General features: G+C 41.9%; 1 protein-coding gene across 1 annotated transcript in view; it reads left to right on the forward strand.

The window, feature by feature from the left end:
• The window catches only part of LOC101855855 (cell division control protein 6 homolog), a gene marked incomplete in the record, with an annotated part of 25,461 nt that extends 12,690 nt beyond the window's left edge, over positions 1–12,771 (forward strand). Inside the window, 9 exon segments of the mRNA XM_013079592.2 lie at positions 327–518; positions 1,927–2,126; positions 3,054–3,214; positions 3,882–3,988; positions 4,704–4,843; positions 7,472–7,622; positions 8,553–8,764; positions 10,118–10,258; positions 12,162–12,771. Of these exon segments, the coding sequence (XP_012935046.1) occupies positions 327–518; positions 1,927–2,126; positions 3,054–3,214; positions 3,882–3,988; positions 4,704–4,843; positions 7,472–7,622; positions 8,553–8,764; positions 10,118–10,258; positions 12,162–12,251 (1,394 nt within the window).
• Positions 12,772–13,395: the final 624 nt, after the last annotated feature.

The raw sequence follows: 13,395 nt of genomic DNA on the forward strand, positions 1-13,395 counted from the left end.
GGTGTTGGTCAGTTTCTAGTTAACTGTCTACCTGGAGGTGTTGGTCAGTTTCTAGTTAACTGTCTACCTGGAGGTGTTGGTCAGTTTCTAGTTAACTGTCTACCTGGAGGTGTTGGTCACTTTCTAGTTACCTGTCTACCTGGAGGTGTTGGTCAGTTTCTTGCTGGAGAATGATGCTGGTGTCTGTCTTTAGTAAATATCTTTGTACCAGGGAGACGTTTGTCATTGCCTTCAGATTGGTGCCTGTACCTGTCAGCTCAGTGCCGTTTGTCTCTCTCATGGCAGGGAAGCTCACCTCTGATATCTCTCTATTGTTGTCTTTTCAGTTGCCAACTCCACGCCCAGAAGGTTGTTCAGCTCTCCGGAAAAGTCGGGCGGTAATGACGTGTCCGAGGTATCGCCCCAGAAGTCAGCCGCCAGTCGATTGTTTCAATCTCCCCCGAAGTCACCCAGCAGACGATTGTTTCAATCTCCCCCGAAGTCACCCGTTAGATCGTCTCCCCTACAGAAATCCAATGGTAAGATCAGCCGCCAAGTTGTGGAGACTGATAAAAATGATGATAAAATGTGCATTTCTTCAGCACATAACACTTCAACATATTGTATGCTTCACAACTACAGTCAAACCTGCCTTGACGGCCACCTGTACAAACGGCCACTTTCCATTCCCCCCTGGCGTTTTTTTCTATATTATTTAACTGTGTAATACGGGCACCTGTACAACGCGGCCGCGGCCACCATATTTTAACACACAACCCCTATCACACCAAACAATAACACATGTCTTAGACGGCCACCTTAGAGACTCCATTATGTTTTGTCATAAATTGTGCATTGACCCCTGGCGTTGTGGGCAAGCCGTCATAATCCAATCACCTGTCGTTGTTGTTAGGTAGTCCCTCCAACCGATCATGTTGCGTAGGCCCCTCCCACTGTTGACCAAAGCCTACCAATTTTCAGCTGCTGGTGAGGTGTGATCCCTCATAACCCATAAGCCCCGCCCAGAACTCATACACAAATCGTAAGTGAGATGAGTGGTCACTGTTTACCTAGTCTGTAATAAAGTAACTATGGACGTCAACATGAACTTGTGGACAGAAGCGTCGCTCGTTCTGCGAGTAATTGCGACCCATGTGTTTGTTTCAACATTGCACTCGATTTCTTCCATATCTGACACATTTCGTTTTATTGTCACCATTGTGCAAAATCAGCAACAAAATAAAAATGACAAACAAAATACAAACCAACAGCAACAACAACAACAAAAGCAACAACAATGCGGCTACTTTCGATTGGGGCCTCAGATGGGAATGGTTTGTTTTCTTCATCTTGATCAGTCGTGCCTAAGACGGCCACCTGTCTTATACGGCCACTTTTCTCCTTGACAATGGGTGGCCGTCTTACACAGGTTTGACTGTAGTGGCCCCAACACACCATAGAATACTCAGAAACATTCCCAGCTTTCTGGGAAGCATACAATGCAAGCAGCCAATTACTCATTGACTGCCTGAGGTGGAAATCCCATTCTAACCCCAGCTGCCAGCATTGTCCGAGGTTTGTGGTAGTGTCTATTTGTCCCCGTGATTCCCTGTCCTAGGTATGTTGTAGTGTCTATTTGTCCCCGTGATTCCCTGTCCTAGGTATGTTGTAGTGTCTATTTGTCCCCGTGATTCCCTGTCCTGGGTATGTTGTGTCTATTTGTCCCCGTGATTCCCTGTCCTAGGTATGTTGTAGTGTCTATTTGTCCCCGTGATTCCCTGTCCTAGGTATGTTGTAGTGTCTATTTGTCCCCGTGATTCCCTGTCCGAGGTTTGTGGTAGTGTCTATTTGTCCCCGTGATTCCCTGTCCGAGGTTTGTCGTGAGATAACGTATGCCGTGCGTGACCAGTATTTTTTGTTCTATATTTAGCATGTTGTTGTTTTCAGCGCGCATGTACCAGACGACCAAACGTTGCCTGCACACTGCCAAACCCGCTCGTCTGGTCGGCCGAGAGAAAGAAGAAGAGAAAGTGGAAGAGTTCATCTCTGAGCGCGTTGATGCGGGGACGAGTGGCAGTCTGTACGTGTCGGGTGCCCCGGGGACGGGCAAAACGGCCGTGGTTCAGCACGTGGTGGACAAACTCAAGGTCAGTTCTTGCCTTTCTCTGTCACTGCTTCCAGCCTTCCCTAGTGTGAGGGACATCCGTACTTTCTGACAGTTGTGTAATTGCTCCCCAGACATGATCAACTCCATCTGTTAAAAAGCGCGACAGCGTAGGGTTACTGAAAATCTGTGGCGGAGGATGCGTACTTGCCTTCGTATTGTCTTGTACGTTACGAATCTTTACGGTACTTCTCTCGACAATAATTTATTGTTATAGAGACCTGCCTGATTGCGCATTTCCTGCAATCGGCCATTGTCCCACTATGCATTCACGGCGGCTTGGTCGGCGATATATTTTTAACCTCCGAATGGATCAAAATCTGGCTATCCAATACAGCGAACGTTTTGTGCCAATTTCTTTCTTTCTTTCATTCACTCGTTCTGTCTATCTTCCGATTGTTGCCGCGGCTGGAAAATCTGAGCCTTGATCGAATAATTTATTGTCCGACAGAAACTTTGCACAACACTTGATGATGATGATGTTTCTCTGGCACTTGATGATGATGATGATGTTTCTCTGACACTTGATGATGATGATGTTTCTCTGACACTTGATGATGATGATGTTTCTCTGTCACTTGATGATGATGATGATGTTTCTCTGGCACTTGATGATGATGATGATGTTTCTCTGACACTTGATGATGATGATGTTGTTTCTCTGACACTTGATGATGATGATGTTGTTGTTTGTCTAGCACTTGATGATGATGATGTTGTTTCTCTGTCACTTGATGATGATGATGTTGTTTCTCTGTCACTTGATGATGATGATGTTGTTTGTCTGACACTTGATGATGATGATGTTGTTTGTCTGACACTTGATGATGATGTTGTTTCTCTGTCACTTGATGATGATGTTGTTTCTCTGACACTTGATGATGATGATGTTGTTGTTTCTCTGGCACAGAATGAGTACGGCAACTTAGAGACGGCGTATGTGAACTGTATGACCTTGAAAGATTCCAACGGCGTCTTCGGCAAGCTGTACGAACAACTGACGGGCAAAACGTACAAGGGGAAAGACTCAGTGAAGGCCGTGGAGAAAGTGTTTGCGACCACTGGCAGTGTGTAAGAAAACAGTTCCACCTCGATCCTTTAGTCGTGTGTCGTGTCAGGCTGCTAGAACGTACAGGGTTCTTGTGGCGGCAAAGCCGTGACTCTTAGAGGTATTTGTGGCGTTGTGGAATGAGGCGCTGGTCAAGTTTTGGGCGTATGTTGTTGTGGCTATCACCTGAAAGCTTTTTCATTTGTCTTGTTTTCTGTGGAAAAAATAAATTCTCATCTGTCTGAAACAGAAGCTGAGATGTTTGTGATTGACGGAGGTAGGGTCGCCTGGTTTCAGTTATAGAATTAGCGAGAAAATGGCCGCCTAACTTTGGTAACTTCAAGAGCTTGAGAGTCATTGAAAACTGAAGATTTACATATTTTGTGCCTTCTGTAAACGTTTTTCAGTCGAATTTACATCAAAATGTTTTTATATGGACATAAAAGATGTTGAGCTAAAAAACAAAAGTAATGTCTGTTTCTTCCATTTTATGATTTTGACAAGTTTGAACTGTTGTAACTTCCTGTGGCAACATGCTGGAAACCCTGGATCTGCTGATTGTGTGTGTGTGTTTATTTGTTGAGTTTTGTGTTTATTCAGTTTTGTTTTTATTTATCTATTTTGTGTTTATTCAGTTTTGTTTTTATTTATCTATTTTGTGTTTATTCAGTTTTGTTGTTCCATGTGCAGGGTCCTGGTGCTGGATGAGATTGACCAACTGGACAGTAAACATCACCACGTGTTATACCGGATCTTTGAGTGGCCCGCGCTGGACAAGTCCCGGCTTATCCTCATTGGTGCGTGGACGGTTTACTGCGGGACATTGTAGTTTACAGCTGGACATAGGACATTGTAGTTTACAGTGGGACATAGGACATTGTAGTTTACAGTGGGACATAGGACATTGTAGTTTACAGTGGGACATAGGACATTGTAGTTTACAGGCGGACATAGGACATTGTAGTTTACAGCTGGACATAGGACATTGTAGTTTACAGTGGGACATAGGACATTGTAGTTTACAGTGGGACATAGGACATTGTAGTTTACAGTGGGACATAGGACATTGTAGTTTACAGTGGGACATAGGACATTGTAGTTTACAGTGGGACATAGGACATTGTAGTTTACAGGCGGACATAGGACATTGTAGTTTACAGTGGGACATAGGACATTGTAGTTTACAGGCGGACAGAGGACATTGTAGTTTACAGCGGGACGGTAGCGGCAGTACTAAAACATGCCGTGTAAGTTCTGTTGATGGAGACAAGAGAAATGTTGTCCTTGTCTCTGCCTGTAAGATGCTGTACAACCATCTTGTGCCCCGCTGTGGTTCGCTTCTTCTTTCCTGTCAAACATCTATCGTCTTTTTCTCCCTTCCTTCTTTTTTGTGTTTGTTACTCTCTTGAAACACCTCTAATCTTCGGCACTTATATAACCTTATTGCATTGCAAGTGCCGTAAAACTCTTACTAAAGACAAAATGTGTAAAACCAGCATCTTGTCTGTGCAGGAGTGGCCAATGCTCTGGATCTCACGGACAGAGTTCTGCCTAGGCTTCAGGCTTCCGAGAAATGCTGCCCTGATCTCATGAACTTTGCCCCCTACACGTCGGCTCAGATCACAGATATTTTGAAGAGTAGGCTTGAAAGGGTAAGTAGAAACTGGGTTTCCCAGTGAACAATGATAGATGATTGTATTTATTGAGTTTCCCAGTGAACAATGATAGATGATTGTATTTATTGAGTTTCCCAGTGAACAATGATAGATGATTGTATTTCTACAGCGCTCTATCCCATGCACATATATTTAGCTCTCTGCGCTCTCCACCAATGACACAGAGTGTAGGTTGTAGCAAACATGTCTTGTTGTCGAGCTTTACCAACCTACACTCTGTCATCCGTGGAAGGCAGGGTTGGGTTGATTTAAATCAGTTGATTTTTTAAAATTTAAATCAACTTGATTTTTTTGATAAAAATCAGTGATTTAAATCAGTTTTTTTTAAAATTATTTTTATTCGGTTTTTACACATATCAACATTCAGAATTCCTTTCCTTGGTTTCATACAACAGATATAAGGTTCAGTAGACTAATATAATCATGCTTAAAAGTCTGATTTCCCCCCTTTCACTGTAAAATAATACAGTATTCAATTTACTTTTTTTTCCATAATTGAAATCAGAGCTGGGTTGATTTAAATCAGTTGATTTTTAAAAAATTTTTAATCAATTTGATTTTTAAAATAAAAATCAGTGATTTAAATCACTTTTCAAAAAAATGTATTCAGTTTTTACATATTTAAACTTTCAGAATTCCTTTCCTTGGTTTTATTTTAAACGGATATAAGGTTTAGTAGACTAATATAATCATGCTTAAAAGTCTGCTTTCCCCCCTGTCACTGTAAAATAATACAGTTCTCAATTTACTTTTTTTCATAATTGAAAACCAGGGTTGGGTTGATTTAAATTGGGTCGATTTAAATCAGTTGATTTTTTAAAATTTAAATCAACTTGATTTCAAAAAATAAAACTCAGTGATTGAAATCACTTTAAAAAAATGTTTTCTGTTTTTACATCTTTAAACATTGAGAATTCCTTTCCTTGGTTTTATAAAACAGATATAAGATTTAGTAGACTAAAATTGCGTAAAAGTTTGCTCCCCCCCCTGTCACTGTAAGTAGTGAAACAATACAGTATTCAATTTACTTTTTTTTCATAATTGAAATTAGCATTTTCTTTTTCTTTTTAGACAAACACAAGCGCGTGCTCACACACACACACTGTAATAAAAATAAAATGCAAGTTTATCTATGCATAATTACCCCCCCTCCTTTTAGACTGACATTTTCTTCATTCTTTTGTCTGTAGCCATAATTCACTGATATAGCAGATTAAGACTTTCTAAAATTGCAGTTGCTTAAATTAATCATTAGTTAAAATAAAGACAATGCATTTTGCACTAAAAGAACATACTTTTAGCCACCAAAAATCCCAAACTGTGTCATTTTTTTTAAAATAAAAAAAATCTGATTTAAATTTTAAAAATCTGATTTAAATTTTAAAAATCGATTTTTTTTATTTTTATTAAAAAAAATCACCAACCCTGGTGGAAGGCGCAGAGAGCTTTATACATACAGTGAAGTCTTTGTGTCATTTTGCCTCGATAAGGAAATTGTAAACGTATCACTTGCCTCAATAAGGAAATTGTAAACGTGTCTTTTTGCCTCAAGGAAATTGTAAACATATCTCTTATTTTGCCTCGTCTGATCTAGAGGGAAATTGTAAACATGGCTTACCCAATCTCATCAGGAACATACCTGTCAACCATACAGAAAAAATTGGTATATTACCGACTTTTTGGTCAAACTGCCAATTTTGAGAGATCAGCCACCGACAAGCGCCCCACATGTCTTCTTTATTGCTGGAAAAGTTCAGATCTTTGTGTGTTGTAGGCCTACACTTTACGTACCAATTTAAAATTATCTCCCATCCTTGGATAAAACATTAGAGCTGGAAACTAGATCAGGGACCCCACACGCGAGTTGCCGGCGTCGCAGACATGCAAGAGGCGCGTGATCGCAAGACGGCATGTGATTGACTGCTTAAAACCAGAGGGTTTACAGTAATACAATGTTAAAACTGCTAAAGCTAAACAGGTTACCAATGACGTCATGCGGGATTTCCCCATACTGCTTTGCTAAGGTGTAGAGCGTGATCGGCCACAGTTCAAGCGATGTCGCGCAATTCAACATATTTTCACGCAAACTTAATATTAGTCTTAAAGATCTAAAGACAGATTTAGAAAAAGTGATAGCAGAACTAGATTCTGCACTAAAAGTCACCTGAAGATGCCAAGTTTCGTTCATATACTCCAACTCATTACTGACTTATGAACAGTTTTTCCTCAAAGTACATCAAGACATGTCCCACTTTTTGGCTATATTTTCCTCTATGAAAGTTCCGTGAAATTTTGAAACAAAAAATCCCAATAACTTTTTTATTTATAAATGGATTTTTAAAATCTAAAAACCTCAGTTTTTAGAATTTACTCTTCTTTCATTTAAGCCAGATAAAAATTTCATTTTTCCTTGTCATTGCTAATTTTTGTTTTTTGCTCTTGTCATTTTCTACAATGTGTGGGTCAAAATATTAATACGGGTCCCCAATTAAGTATGCGGCAAGTGGTATTAGCCTACTACAGATTATTTAGGTCAACTACAGATTTTGTCCCGGGCAATGTTGGCAGGTGTTGTAGCCTCCGTCTGTGTGTTTTACTCGACAGAGCCTTCTCGTGGAGCCGAGCGCCATCAAGTTCTGTGCCAGGAAAGTGTCGGCGGTGGCAGGAGACGCCAGGAAGGCCTTGGACGTGTGTCGCAGAGCCGTGGAGATGGTGGAAGCCGACGTCCGCTCACAGCAAGTTCTCAAACCTGCCGGTGAGTGGGGGGTACGGGTAGTTGGAGGAGCGACTTGTTGGCTTCCGTCTCTTCCTGTTTCCACAAGTCTGTTCTGGCTTCCCTGAGACTCACCGTGTGTGTTTGGAAATGTAGTGACTGAAAATCTATCGTCTTCCCAAAGAGGGTACATTAACACGTTCTTATGCACAGTGGAATTGTAAATGGGCTGATTCATCAATGTCATGCTCATACTGTGCCGGAACTACAAGGAACTGCTGCTTTTTCTTTCTTCATCCTTACTATCGTCATTTTCCTCCACTTCTTTTCTATGTTTGTCACTCTCTTGTGACCCGCTATTTCCGGGGTGCCTTGATAGTCGAAGCAGACTTTGTGCTGTTGAAGCTAGAGAAGTGAGCAGAGTAAGTCTGATTCCCTGTAAGGACTTCTCTGTTGACATCCACCCCTTGGTGCTCATATGACCTTTTTCAGTTGCGAGTGCAAAAAACCTCAACTAAAACTAAACTAGTCTCTAATTCTATGTGTGTAGTTTTATCTCGTGTCAGGAATGTGTCAGTGTACAATCCTGTGGGTAGTTATCTCGTGTCAGGAATGTGTCAGTGTACAATCCTGTGTGTAGTTTTATATTGTGTCAGGAATGTGTCAATGTACAATCCTGAGTGTAGTTTTATCTCGTGTCAGGAATGTGTCAATGTACGATCCTGTGTGTAGTTTTATCTCGTGTCAGGAATGTGTCAGTGTACAATCCTGTGTGTGTAGTTTTATCTTGTGTCAGGAATGTGACAGTGTACAATCCTGAGTGTAGTTTTATCTCGTGTCAGGAATGTGTCAATGTACGATCCTGTGTGTAGTTTTATCTCGTGTCAGGAATGTGTCAGTGTACAATCCTGTGGGTAGTTATCTCGTGTCAGGAATGTGTCAGTGTACAATCCTGTGTGTGTATTTTCTCAGACTGCAACAGTCCGTCCAAAAAGAGCCAGGAGCCCCCGGTGAAGAAGGTGACCTTGGTGCACATCTCCAAGGTGATGGGCGACGTGTACGGCTCGAGCGTCGCCGCCGCCAGTAGCAGTGAGAACGACGTGCCGCTGCAGCAGAAGATCGCCGTCTGTTCCTTGCTGCTGCTGGTCAAGACAGGGAGACTCAAGGAAGTTCTCCTGGGCCGGGTGAGTGGCATGGATTTACCTTTCTGTCTTTCTTTTGTCACTTGTCGCAAGCAGGGAATGGAGTTAGGTTCCTGAGTGTTGAGAAATTTGAATCAAGTATCTCGGTCTGTCTGCTGTTCTAATATCAAGGAAATCAGATGGTCTCTTTTCACCTTGACACAGGTCCATGGAAACACACACTCCGCGTAAACACACACCTAGGTGCCCTCCGGATCATTCTGTGCTTATTTAGTGGAGACTACTGTGTTCTATACGTGTGACGGGAGTGCAAGCATGTATGTGTGTGTGACTGATTGTGAGTGCAAGCATGTGTATGTGTGACTGTTTGTGAGTGCAAGCATGTGTGTGTGTGTGACTGTTTGTGAGTGCAAGCATGTGTGTGTGTGACTGTTTGTGAGTGCTAGCATATGTGTGTGTGACTGTTTGTGAGTGCAAGCATGTGTGTGTGTGTGACTGTTTGTGAGTGCAAGCATGTGTGTGTGTGACTGTTTGTGAGTGCTAGCATATGTGTGTGTGACTGTTTGTGAGTGCTAGCATGTGTGTGACTGAGTGCTAGCATGTGTGTGACTGTGAGTGCTAGCATGTGTGTGACTGTAAGTGCTAGCATGTGTGTGACTGAGTGCTAGCATGTGTGTGACTGTGAATGCTAGCGTGTGTGTGTGTGGTGAAACAACCGACGGATGTGTCAGCAACTAGATTTATAGACCACATCTACAAATTTGTCAACATCTAACTGACAAACACCTACTCTATCTCCCCCCCACGAGGCGTACACCAGTCTGTCGTGGAACATCTAGCTAACAAACACCTACTCTATCTCTTCCCCAGCTCCACGAGGCGTACACCAAAGTTTGTCGATCAGTGTGTCATCTAGCTAACAAACATCTACTCTATCTTCCCCCTGTACACCAAAGTTTGTCTATCAGTGTGTCATCTAGCTAACAAACATCTACTCTATCTTCCCCCTGTACACCAAAGTTTGTCTGTCAATGTGTCATCTAGCTAACAAACATCTACTCTATCTTCCCCCTGTACACCAAAGTTTGTCTATCCATGTGTCATCTAGCTAACAAACATCTACTCTATCTTCCCCCTGTACACCAAAGTTTGTCTATCAGTGTGTCATCTAGCTAACAAACATCTACTCTATCTTCCCCCTGTACACCAAAGTTTGTCTGTCAGTGTGTCATCTAGCTAACAAACATCTACTCTATCTTCCCCCTGTACACCAAAGTTTGTCTATCCATGTGTCATCTAGCTAACAAACATCTACTCTATCTTCCCCCTGTACACCAAAGTTTGTCTGTCAATGTGTCATCTAGCTAACAAACATCTACTCTATCTCTTCCCCAGCTCCACGAGGCGTACACCAAAGTTTGTCGTGGCCGACACATGGCCCCCGTGGACCAGACTGAGTTCCTGTCCGTCTGTCTGCTCCTCGAGGCACGTGGCGTCGTGACCTTGAAGCGAGCCAAGGACACCAGGATGATTCGGGTAAGTTTCGCGGCACTTCCTGTACGGTTAGGTGAAACATCCAGCTCGTGGGTCAGAGATTTAGCGACACGTGAACAAATATATTGTCTGCAGGTGTTTGATTGAGGAAATAGTGAACAAATATATTGTCTGAAGGTGTTTGTTTGAGGGAATAGTGAACAAATATATTGTCTGAAGGTGTTTGAGGGAATGGTGAACAAATATATTGTCTGAAAGTGTTTGAGGGAATAGTGAACAAATATATTGTCTGACGGTGTTTGTTTGAGGGAATAGAGAACAAATATATTGTCTGAAGGTGTTTGAGGGAATAGTGAACAAATATATTGTCTGACGGTGTTTGAGGGAATAGTGAACAAATATATTGTCTGAAGGTGTTTGTTTGAGGGAATGGTGAACAAATATATTGTCTTAAGGTGTTTGAGGGAATAGTGAACAAATATATTGTCTGAAGGTGTTTGTTTGAGGGAATAGTGAACAAATATATTGTCTGACGGTGTTTGTTTGAGGGAATAGAGAACAAATATATTGTCTGAAGGTGTTTGAGGGAATGGTGAACAAATATATTGTCTGAAAGTGTTTGAGGGAATAGTGAACAAATATATTGTCTGAAGGTGTTTGAGGGAATGGTGAACAAATATATTGTCTGAAGGTGTTTGTTTGAGGGAATAGTGAACAAATATATTGTCTGAAGGTGTTTGTTTGAGGGAATGGTGAACAAATATATTGTCTTAAGGTGTTTGAGGGAATAGTGAACAAATATATTGTCTGAAGGTGTTTGTTTGAGGGAATAGTGAACAAATATATTGTCTGACGGTGTTTGTTTGAGGGAATAGAGAACAAATATATTGTCTGAAGGTGTTTGAGGGAATGGTGAACAAATATATTGTCTGAAAGTGTTTGAGGGAATAGTGAACAAATATATTGTCTGACGGTGTTTGTTTGAGGGAATGGTGAACAAATATATTGTCTGAAGGTGTTTGAGGGAATGGTGAACAAATATATTGTCTGACGGTGTTTGAGGGAATAGTGAACAAATATATTGTCTGAAGGTGTTTGAGGGAATAGTGAACAAATATATTGTCTGACGGTGTTTGAGAGAATAGTGAACAAATATATTGTCTGACTGTCAAGGTTTGAGTGAACACATTACTCCCTAACTCGCCGGCCCCGACCACGCGCCTTTAGAAACGAAGTCTCGCCTTAACGAGAATCTGGGACTGAGATTTTGTTAAACCTTGTTATACATTGCAAAATGTTTCTCCTTCCGTTTGACCAAAACGAAGTTTCTCGGGTTAGTGGTTTTAGTTTTAGAGCCGATCGAAATGTGGTCGCGTTTCCGACACTTGGAAGGTGTCTCTACTTGTTGAAAAGCGACAAAATTGAGTTTGTATAAGGAAATGACGATGGGTTTGAGCAAGAACAAGCAAATGACAATCAGATATTGATGGAAACATTGTAGCTAGAGTTTAGGGCGATTCAGATTGATCAGACGTAGAATTTAGATCTAGGGCCAGACCGCAAGGCTGAGAGTGACGGGTCGGACATCCCGATTGAACCAAAGTTAGAACATTTCCAACAGTTTGCACATACGTAAAGTTATATTTTTCTGAAACTACAATCAAGCCTGTGTGTCTATGTACTGTGGAGGGTTTGTGTACGAAAGTAGAATTGTGGGTGGTTGGCGGGTGCTCTAGTATGGTTTGCCTCCTTGTTTCCTATCAAACATTTCTCCGTCCTTCTTTTTTGTGTTTGTTACTCTCTTGTAACACATCTAAACTTCAGCACTTATAAGACCTTATTTTGTTGCGAGTGCCGTAAAACTTACTAAAACTAAAAGTAGAATTGTATGTTCTGTGTGCTGTGAAGCTTTTGTGAATTAAGGTAGAATTGTTTGTCTATCCAGGTGTCTCTCAAGTTGGATGAAAACGAGCTGGAGCAGACGCTGAAGGACAAGACTCTGATGTCGCAGATCCTCAAGGACGGAGTGGTCTAGTTTGTGTGACCTTGACCTGATACCTTGCCAGAAGTATTGTACCGGGGGGGGGGGGGGGTCCGCAGGTACTTTGACCGATTTATTGACATTTTCCTGGTGTAATATAATACATTGACTCTGGTACACCTAGATCAGGAAAGTGGATGCTCGCGGCTGTCACCGTTTGTGGGTCTGTGGTTGGAGACAGGAGATATACGTTTTGAATTGTCTGCCATCTTGGCTTTGTGTACACGACAATTCTGATCAGTTCCGGGGTCGGCCGATATGTTTTAGTTCCCAGTTTTAATAATGCTTTGATTTTTTATCTCTCTTTTAAAATTGGGAGTTCTGAAATTTTTAGAACAGATGTCATGTATTTATGTACATTTCTATTTATTTTAGGATTAACAATGAGCTTGTATATTTGATAATGGATTTTTAAAATGGTTCAGATTTTGTTCATTGGCTGTGTGTTGATGAAGCCAGTCCGTGTTTTCTGTCCGCTTTGGATGCAATAAAAACAAAAATGTTTTTGATGAAACTTGACACTTGTTGTTTCTCAAGGGGTTGGCGGGTGCTCTGCTGTGATGGGTGGTTGGCGGGTGCTCTGCTGTGATGGGTGGTTGGCGGGTGCTCTGCTGTGATGGGTGGTTGGCGGGTGCTCTGCTGTGGTGGGTGGTTGGCGGGTGCTCTGATGTGGTCATCTTTTTTGTATCTTCTTCTTTCTCTGCTCTCTCTTTATTGCCCGCTACTCTCAAGTGACTCATGTAGTCTTCAGCATCGACGTGTGATTTGGACAGGAAAAATCGCTGTCAAGAAATTTGTACAGATGTAGAGAAATTGTCGGTCAATGATTCGACAGACTGGTGCGGTCGGCGGCTACCGGTATTTGTCTATGATTACAGCCGATATTTCCGCGGGACTGGGATAGTCCTGTCCCATAGATGTTGTAGCAATTCACAACTGTCACGAGAAAATGGAGGAATATTTGGGGCATACACTGGGCAGCTTTATCGTCAAGTTATGGTGCATCATCATCCAGTGACAGACATCGGCGATCAAGGTTCTCCATTTATTCCTTTGTTCGGATGCTCTTAAAAAAGCTACGTTTCCCTGATCTTTCCATACATGAACATTCGTTGTTCCTGTCGATGGTGGGGGGGGG

Source organism: Aplysia californica, unplaced genomic scaffold (genome assembly GCF_000002075.1).
Source record: "Aplysia californica isolate F4 #8 unplaced genomic scaffold, AplCal3.0 scaffold00057, whole genome shotgun sequence".
Lineage (NCBI taxonomy): Eukaryota > Metazoa > Mollusca > Gastropoda > Aplysiida > Aplysiidae > Aplysia > Aplysia californica.